Source organism: Oryzias melastigma, linkage group LG13, assembly GCF_002922805.2.
Source record: "Oryzias melastigma strain HK-1 linkage group LG13, ASM292280v2, whole genome shotgun sequence".
Taxonomy (NCBI): Eukaryota; Metazoa; Chordata; class Actinopteri; order Beloniformes; family Adrianichthyidae; genus Oryzias; species Oryzias melastigma.
Window position 1 is genome coordinate 23,055,989 of NC_050524.1, and position 9,404 is coordinate 23,065,392.

The following is a 9,404-nucleotide window of genomic DNA, read 5'->3' on the forward strand; positions in this document are numbered from 1 at the left end:
CCTGCGACGGACTGGCAACCTGTCCAGGGTGTACCCCGCCTTCGCCCATCAGTGGCCGGGATAGGCTCCGGCACCCCGCGACCCCGAAAGGGAAGCAGCGGTCAAGAAGATGGATGGATGGAAGTTGCATTGTATGGCTATGGCAAGCTGTTTTATCATTAAATCAATATCCTTGATATCAGGCGGCTTTAAGCATAACCAGTAATGCCCAGAGTACAACTTGTTTACTAGTTACAGGCAAAATGGGAACTAGTTAACTAGTAATGTTTAAAAATGTGCACTAGTTTACTAGTGGGCCCTATTTGTGTTTAATATTTAACTTGTAACCATCCGAAAAGGCCACTAGTTAACTAAGACTTACTCACTAGCTAACTAGTTAACATTTTGCATGTCACTAGTAAACTAGTATGATATTTTGGTCACACTACTAGTGAGCTTTACAGGAACCTTACTAGTGAACTTATAGAAAAATGTCATATAACTAGTTAACAAGTTTTTTCAAAATTACAGTTTTTCTTTTGGTTTTATCTCCATAGCAACCCATCCATCCATCCATCCATCTGCTTGACCGCTTCGTCCCTTTCGGGGTCGCGGGGGTGCCGGAGCCTATCCCGGCTACTGAAGGGCGAAGGCGGGGTACGCCCTGGACAGGTCTCCAGTCTGTCACAGGGCCACAATCACACACACATTCACTCACACATTCACACCTAGGGGCAATTCAGAGTCACCAATCAACCTATGAAGCATGTTTTTGGACGGTGGGAGGAAGCCGGAGTCCCCGGTGAAAACCCACGCATGCACGGGGAGAACATGCAAACTCCACACAGAAAGGTCCCAGCCGGGATTTGAACCGGGGCCTTCTCGCTGTGAGGCAAGAGCACCAACCACGGCGCCACCGTGCAGCCCTCCATAGCAACCATTTTATTTTTTGGTCGCCTGGGAGTGACAAACAGGTCTATGTAATTTTTAGAAGAATCAGCATAAGTTAATTTTTGGATTCCCTTGGCAACAGAGTTTTTTTGCTAACCACGCCAACATTTCTTATACAGTCATATCATATGTTATATCGTTTCGTTCAGCTTAAGACAATGATTCATGACATGTATTGAATTTTCACAATATCCCGGTAAAAAGTGTGAAAACGGCAGGGAAATACTCCTTCAGAGAGATTGCCAAGCAAATCCTACAAATTTTAAAATCAACAGTTTTTTTCAGAGTAGCTTCCCTGTGATGCTTGAGGAATTATAAGGTGGAAGGTCAAAATTCAGAGGAGTTCAAATTTGTCGCTCGTACTGAATTTGATTTGAGATGGTGGCCTCTTCCCAAGGTCAAAGGTCAACCAAACTTTGGTTGTGGTTGTAGACTTAACCTAGGTGTGTGTGTGTGTGAAATTTTGTGAAGCTCATTCCAACAAGTTTTCTTTTCCCGTATTGTGCAACAATGTAAAAACTTACAAATTTTAAACTTAACAACAATATGGCCTGCAAAGAAGTAGGTTCTGAATCTGAAGCAATCCCATAATTTATTAATCCCATAATAAAACTTTCTTTGGGTATCTTCCACACAAGTTTTTTTTTTGCTCTGTTAGTAGATTTTGAAAGATTATTTTTGAGACATTTTGGCGTCAGTTTTTGATGATGACACTGTGATGTCATCTTTTTTTTTTCATTAATTCACTTTCACTGGATACTAAATGTGTGCAGATTTTGATGAGTTTTCAAGTATGTGGCGGTGGACAAAATGTATTTTATATTAAAATCATTTTTTTAAATAATCCTGACGAGATTTCGGTGGCTTCCTCCATCATTCCGGAACAGAAAAACCGAATCAGAATCAGGAAGAAACATAATTTTCCTTTTTTTTCTAATTGTTATGTCCAGTGCTTCAGGTGGGCCGGTACTCAGTACCAGAACTTCTAAAAACAGCTCTTTAGAGTACCACTACTTCTCCACACCAAAAGTACTGCCAGTACTCAGTACTGGCACAAACACAGTACTTGACTCAAAAAACCTTAATTATGATTGTTATTTAATTAAGAAAAGTGAGACACAATGAAAGTAACAATCTAGATTATTCTATTCCCACACATAGAAAAAGGACTTCTTTATTGATCAATATTTACATTCAAGATTCTCTGTTTTTATTTCCATGAAGGAGAGTACCGTTTATAAAATATTTGTTGTTATTTTGCTTTGTTTTTAAAGGGCAAATTGTGTATTTTACTTAGTGTTTGCAAGTCACAGACGTTCAGCTGGACCTGCCAGTTTCCATCTTTTCTGCTAGAACCAGCAGGTGAAATGAGATGTTTTTCCGAGTGGACAGCCGTCGGCACACATTAATAATTCTTGCCTGATTAAAACCCTTGACCAGTGAGGGGCATGCTGGGAGATATGAGTCATCGGATATTATCTGAGCAAACTGGCAAAGTGAGTGGGCACCGAGCCTGCAGTGACTGAAAACTGAGAGCTGTCTGGAGGAGACGTTTTCCTGTCCCCATGGCAACAGGAGCATCATCACTTACTTCTGGGAGGCCAAAAAAAGCAACAGCGTGTCATTATTCTAACCTCTGCTCCTGACATCAGATTTTAAGGGCTGTTTCTGTAAACGTTGGGGGCGGACATGTGTGAGTGGCACCCGTTAGTCAGCACCTTCCCTCCCCGCCCGCCTCCTCCGCTCATTTCCTCGCACTCTCATATCTTGTTTGTCTAATCTCTTTCCGTCATTCATTATCAGCCTTCCTGTCCTCCCCTCTTTCCTCTGTCTTACCCAGCTTGGCTGATGTCTCCTCCCGTCTAACCGGATCTCACTGCAGCAGATGGTGCTGTGTTTGCATTGGACCAGGTCTCCTAGCAACCCCATCTTCTGCCTCCTAAAGCAGAGCGGGTGCAGGTGTCCTGCGCCGCCTGGTACCGCCGCGGCTTCCCCTCCTCTGGCTCTCAGGCGGACCCGCCCGCCTCACAGTGTTGATGTCTGTCTGCACATCCGCCTCTGCGCTGCAGAAGTAGGGCAGCGGCTGAGAGTCTGGAGCGCTCCTACATGTCTGGTGATTACAAAACAGGAGAGCAGCCAGTTTCCACTTCAGTTTGCAGGGATGCACATCCATTCATGTAAATGCAGAATAAAAGATATTTATCTTTTTAGGGACATGTTTTGGGGTCTTAAAGAAAATTTTAATTTATGAATTATTTTTAAGATTTATATGTACATATTATATGTATTGTTTTGTAAAATCATCCAATCAAATCAAAAGATTATTTAAAAACTAGATTTGAGCTAATTCATTATTTGAATTATCTTGCAATTTTTGAAGATTTTCTATCTATTAGCTCACAATGCCCAAAATTTATTTCCACTTCATGATAATGCATGCACAATACAAAAGCAGTTTAGCTTCATGGAAATTTTGGTGAGTTTTCGAGTATGTGGTGGGGAGGGAATTTTAGCCTAAAGGCGCAGTAAGAAAGAAGAGTCGTGAAAACAATCTGATCCTTGCAGTCCAGGACTGCTGTGGGACAGAGTTAGAGATGTTTGTCTATTGATTATTTAATTTTAATATGAGTGCAGTCTAGAGTGGAAGACTTTTTGAGATCTAATTGTTCAAATCAAAATTATTTTTTGAATTCATATTAATTCAATAAAAAAATAAAGAGAAAATAAATTAGTTAGACAGCACAAACCAGAGAAAAACAGTGTCTTGATTTAATTTTAATCAGAAACTCTCAAATTTCAAAATCCCCTCTTTTGAATGTTTTACCATGAACCTTTGAGAAACAGCAGTGAAAGGAAATTGATCTGCAGCCACAGAGGTTTGTCATTGTATTCTCATAAAGGAGCATGACGCCTCTGATGGCTCACACAGGGATCATCCATCATGCAGGTTTCCAAACAGCCACGTATTGGAAGCACTGAAGAGGGAAAACTCTGAATAAAAGCCTATGATGCCTCAGACTCTGATTCATTTCTTTCATTTATTTTTTCATCTACAGAAAATTATTTGATTTCAGGGCAGCAATAAATAAACAATGATCCTCCAGACTGAAGGGCTCATGTCTGATCAGTAAAAGGCTGAGCTAATCAATAACAGGCAATGAAGCCGTCCGGTTTCTGTTTTTGAGAGCTGGAAGGGGTGGCACAGGAGGGGTTTTTGTCCCTCAGCTGTGACCTCGTATCTGTGTCAGGCTCGTGCTGGAGCACAATGAGCGCGGGCGGCACAAAACAATGCTTTCAAGGAGCTTCAGCGAGGCTGGACGCTGTTCAGAGGCCGGCCTGTCAGAGGAGGAGCCGAACAGTGAGGGCTTTCATGCAGAACCACGGCGCTCTGAGCGGGCCCGCTCAGGTGTCCTCACAGCCTGAGCTCTTCTGCAAACATGATAATCAGGTGTTGTTTTTATCATTTCTGTGTGAAGAAAACAACATTAAATACATTTAGAATAAACGCATGAATGATTTGTAACTCATTTGCTGAGACAGTGATGTTTTCCTGTTCCAAACTAATTGACTGTATATGAGAACTGGACAGAGTGAGTGTGACGTCATAGAAAATGGATTACTTCTGGCTCCAACTTAATGAAGTCAATTCAGTTTCTGAAGCCAGAAATGATCAGTAGCAGTGATTGTTCCAAATTGGTCTGATCGACATTCTATGGCAACGAATCAGGAGTGAGCCTGTTGGAAGACCACACTCCTACCATTTGAAACTGGCTCCAGAGAATCTGTCAATCGTTTTAAACGTTCAACGTCAGGCTACCTACTTTTTTATTTTCTGCACAATAAGGCGCGCCATGAATGAATGGCTTATTGTAAAATTTGTCATAGGGGCACAGAGCGAGACAAAAGAGTCATAGTCGGTCAAACTTTCTTAACTGCGTTCACAATAACTCTAGAACTTGTTTGTAACACGCCACATGTCAGCTAGATCAGAAAATTCCCAATACCTGTAACTCCTAACTTTATTTGCATCACCTTAAAAACCAGACTGATACCATTAAATCTAATGTTACTGTTACTACGCTAACTCTTAACCAATCAGGTTAATAATATGCAAAAAATAAACCCAGTCAGACACCGCTACACACTAGCACATTTTCAAAAACTAAAAAAAAAAAACAGACTGACATTTTGACAGAGCGCCGAGTACCTCTCAAAAACACTTTGAGATCAATAAACAACCAGAATTAATCCAAAAGGTGCTCCAGATTACCAGGAACAATGTTGTTTTTTGAAAGAAATGAAAGGTTTTAAGTGCACCTTATAGTTAACAAAAGAAGGTCCTTTTATTAAGGCACCTGAAAAAATATTATGGAAAAAAAAGATTGACAAGAAAATGTTAAAAAGTTATCAGAGCAAGAATTGTTATTCTGACCAAAAGTATGACTGAGTAATGCCTGTTCTTTTTCTTTATAGAAGTCTAAGGGATTTTGGCTATTTGGGGCAATCGGGGACTTCCTGTTTGGAGCACAAAGGGGGAGGAGTCACTCAGTCCAGTTGTCACATACAGTCAATGGCCAAGCTGCAGGACTGGTTTGTTGGAAACCATCCATCCATTTTCTGAACTTGCTGAATCCCTTTTGGGGTCATGGGGTTGCTGGAGCCTATCCCAGCTACTGTTGAGCAAAGGCAGGTTACACCCTGAACAGGTTACACTCTGTTGCAGGGCCACACACTCACCTAGGGACAATTTAGATACACTGTATGCACTCGAATGCACGAGTAGAACGTGCAAAATTTCCAACCCATCTGGGATTTGAACCAGAGCCTTCTCCTGGGAGACAAGAGTTCTAACCACTACACACATTATTGTTGGAACCCCACATTTAAAAAGCTGAGCTCTAATAGAAATGATAAGAAAAGCTTACAAACTCTTTCAGATCCAATAAAAACCACAGTTTCCATTTGAAGTTTTAATGTCAGTTTAATGATTTCTCTGATTAAATGTGAGTTGATTACTATCACAAGTGTAATCCATAACATTGAATCAACTACAAGTCCATTATTAGAAGGTTTTCCGGCAATTACGTGATGTTATTCAGTCCCGGACCAGATTGTTTTTATAATTCTTCTCTCTTCCTTAGCCTTTGAGCAAAAAATTTACACAAATTTCCCACAACATTGGAAAAGAAGACTTTTCTTGGAGTATCAGTTAAGTTTGATTTTTGAAGACATTTTTTGAGCTCGGATGACGGATTTGAGCGTCTGACGTTGCTCCTCGCCATCTTTGAGACTGGAAAACATTTGCGTGGAGGTCTGCTGCTGCTGTTGTTGCTGCAGCTGCCGCCAGGAGACTGGCTGGATCGCAGCTCGGCTCTGGACTGCAGAGGCTATAAATAGTTCAGGCTGTCTTTCTCACAGGCAACACCCACCACAGGAACCATGTGACAGCACAGCAGCATCAGGAAAAACATCCCAGCAGCGCAGCAGACGCAGGCTGAGAACTGGACGGGGAAAGAAAAATGACCTTTTCTGAAAGTAAAAAATGACAACTTAATTTAAGGAAAGGAATAATGAAAAGCTCTTTAGATAACTGATGGGTGAAGTTTCTCCATAAATGCACAAATGTTGTATCAGGCAGGTTTCAGAATCACATCCCCTTTGCCAGTTTAATGCTGACACCATTAACCACATTAAGTGCCTTCAAAAAATTTTTCCTCTTTGGAGCAGCTGTTTCGTTCACCCATCATGCATCACACATAGAAAATTAACACAATTTTGTTTCTGGACTGAAATCCTACAACCCCAAAACTTTGTAACACAAATTCCTCCTTACATGTGTAAATCTGCACAGGAGTAAACCAGAGCATGCTGGGATTAAATTCTCCATCAGACTACAGAAGATGAAACTCCTTTCTTCCAGCAGGAATGCTATTCTCCAAAGCGTGGAAATCTGGCGTCCTGCAGTTGAGAGGAAACGAGGCTCAGAGGTCGTTTCTGAGCACACTGTTGCCCAGATTAGAGATTTCTGTAATCTCAGCACTGTGGGTGGAGATTACACTGATCCATTTACTCATAAATCCTGCTCTGCCCCGACTGTGTGTGTTGTTTAAAAATAAGTCATAAATTAAAATGAAACAAATAAAAAAATGAAGCAGGTGATCCAAAAAAGTGTTAATACAGCCAGGAATGGAGTAGAATAAACACTAGATAATAAAAAAGAATATAGTAGTATAAAATACAAAAGAGTAGAAAAACAATGCATTGTGGGAAACGGTGTCCTGACAGTTCTTGTAGTTTGACGTGATGCTGATCAGATTTAATTGGTCTTTGATCTGTATTCTTAAGGAGAGAACAGAAGATCGGGTTCTTGAAACCCATCACACAAAACAGCTTCAGTCTGCGTTAATGAGCAGAAATATTTATTTCAAAAACTGAAGAAAAAAAAACAACAAACTCACCAACATGGTTTTAGTAGAACATCATTCATGGTTCAATGTTGCTATGTGAGTAATTTGTTTGACTACAGTGTGAGGCAGTTTGGAAGGCTGGCTGTGCTGAAACCACTACAGAGACAAACGGGTTAATAAAGAGGCAAAAATGAAACCAAACTTTGTCCATTTCATCACTCAAAGACACTTGAAACACCACTCCCAGTAGCTTCTCTTATATTTTCTTTTATATAAAACTTTCTGAAGAAATGAGAAAAAAAAAAGAGCTGAAATCCTCATCAAATACAAAAAAATGAACTGCAGATAATACTGGAGCAGCAGAAATGTGATGTGATACAGAAAGACGCATCAGATGAGTTTCCGGCTCCTGTTTAAGCCCCGCCCCCTCACTGCTGCGGCATGACACAGAGCAGGTTAAGATCAGGTGAGCCTGAAAAACGAAAGGGCCCCATGGTGGCTTCATTCAGCGAAGGACACCGGGCGCCGCTTCGGTCCGAACGTTGAGAGACGTTGAGAAGAAACCAAAAGAAGGCGTGGAATTGAACACACAGCTACTTGGTCTTACTTGGTCTATAGAAGCTCTGCAAACATCAGAGTCCATGAAAAACAAACACAGATCAATCTTTTTTTTGTGTGCAGAGAAAACATTTTTTTATAGTTCTCAGTCAAATATTATCTAAAACTTAAAAAATAGGGACACATTTGCTTTTTGTGTAGCGTTATCCTCCTGGACTGGAAGCAGATGACTTTAAGTGAGAAGTAAGGCGGCAGAACTTAAAAACGTTTAAAACAAAGGATTCTCCGTTAAATCATTTAACCTTTAGAAAGGAGAAAAAAAACACACGATTATTAGTGTTCTCTGTGTGGAAGGAGCTGAGGAGCGTCCACCTGCTGAAGTTCAGGAACGAAGGGATGGGGTAACAGTCCCGGTCATTACAACGATGAGGACGTGAAAGGCGGCGGGCCCGGCCTGTAAGGCGGCGTGGACTCCATGAGGTGATCGCTCACAGTGAGAGGAGAACAGGAGGAATCGTCAGGAGAGCGCTCAGCTGCAGCAGAAGAACGAGGAGTCAAACCTTCTGCATTCTGGGAGGAGCTTGTGTCGGCGCTGCTGGGACTCGAGACACAATCATCCTGTTATTTACTTCCTGGAGGCGTGTGAGCCTGTGAAGATGGGTTGTAGCTTTCTTCTGAACTTCACGTCCATCTTTCTCGTGTGGAGAAGGAAGTTTTTCTTTAAAAAAAGCACCTTTTCATTTGGCTTAGAAAACAAAGGATCAAACAAAAGGAAGAGAAAGACAGATAGTGTGTCCATAAATAGTTCGAGGCGGACAGAAGCCGGTCTGATGGTGGAGGGAGGTGGGACGACCTGGGTGGAGAGGTTTCAGCCTGTACCTGCGGGGGAAGAAGAAGACATTCTATAATTTCTGCCACAGAACAGGGAGGTAAAAGCATTGTACCGCCGGCGTCCGTACCCTCGTCGTCTCCACCCCAGCCCTCCGCGACCCCCGCCAGCTCGTAATGCTTCTTCCTCAGCTCCCCGAGACGCTCGCGCTCCTTCTGCAGACGTGTCTCCAGCTCCAGAACCAGAACCTGAACAGAACAAACACAGGATGTAACCTCCAAACTTTAGGAAGCCAGATTAGAACCACAGTATGGTCAGGATCTGATTTATTTCATGATAAAACAGATTTGTGCTTCCTTTGTTTCTGACTGCCCCCAGCTTCCATTCCAAATCTGATCAAATCCAGGAAACACTAAGTGTTGCAGTTCAACAAGTGACCACTGGGGGGCAGGTTTCAAAAGAGAGGCATCATGTGCACAGAGCTGAGCAACGCATTTCCAATAATAATTAATTACTTCTGCTTGAGAGTAACTTCATACATCGATTTACCAAAAACAGAACGAGTCTGTAGTACTGCAGTCTCTGCACAAGAAGATGCACCAGCAAGTCCGGCATCAGACTGAGTGATAATTCTTCTTCTGCATTGCTATTTGTATCAAATTAACTTGCCTACAGTGCCC

The 9,404-nt window shown here is 41.8% G+C and overlaps 1 protein-coding gene across 2 annotated transcripts in view; it reads right to left on the bottom strand.

Moving 5' to 3' along the window:
- Positions 1 to 7,332: 7,332 nt before the first annotated feature.
- Positions 7,333 to 9,404, bottom strand: part of hip1 (huntingtin interacting protein 1) — a 59,651-nt gene continuing 57,579 nt past the window's right edge. For both annotated transcript variants that reach the window (XM_024276994.2, XM_024276995.2), the window contains exons 30-31: positions 8,855 to 8,972; positions 7,333 to 8,774 (exon numbers count right to left, since the gene is read on the bottom strand). In XM_024276994.2, coding sequence (XP_024132762.1) covers positions 8,764 to 8,774; positions 8,855 to 8,972 — 129 coding nt within the window. In that variant the 3' untranslated portion in view covers positions 7,333 to 8,763. The remainder of the gene's footprint in view (positions 8,775 to 8,854; positions 8,973 to 9,404) is intronic.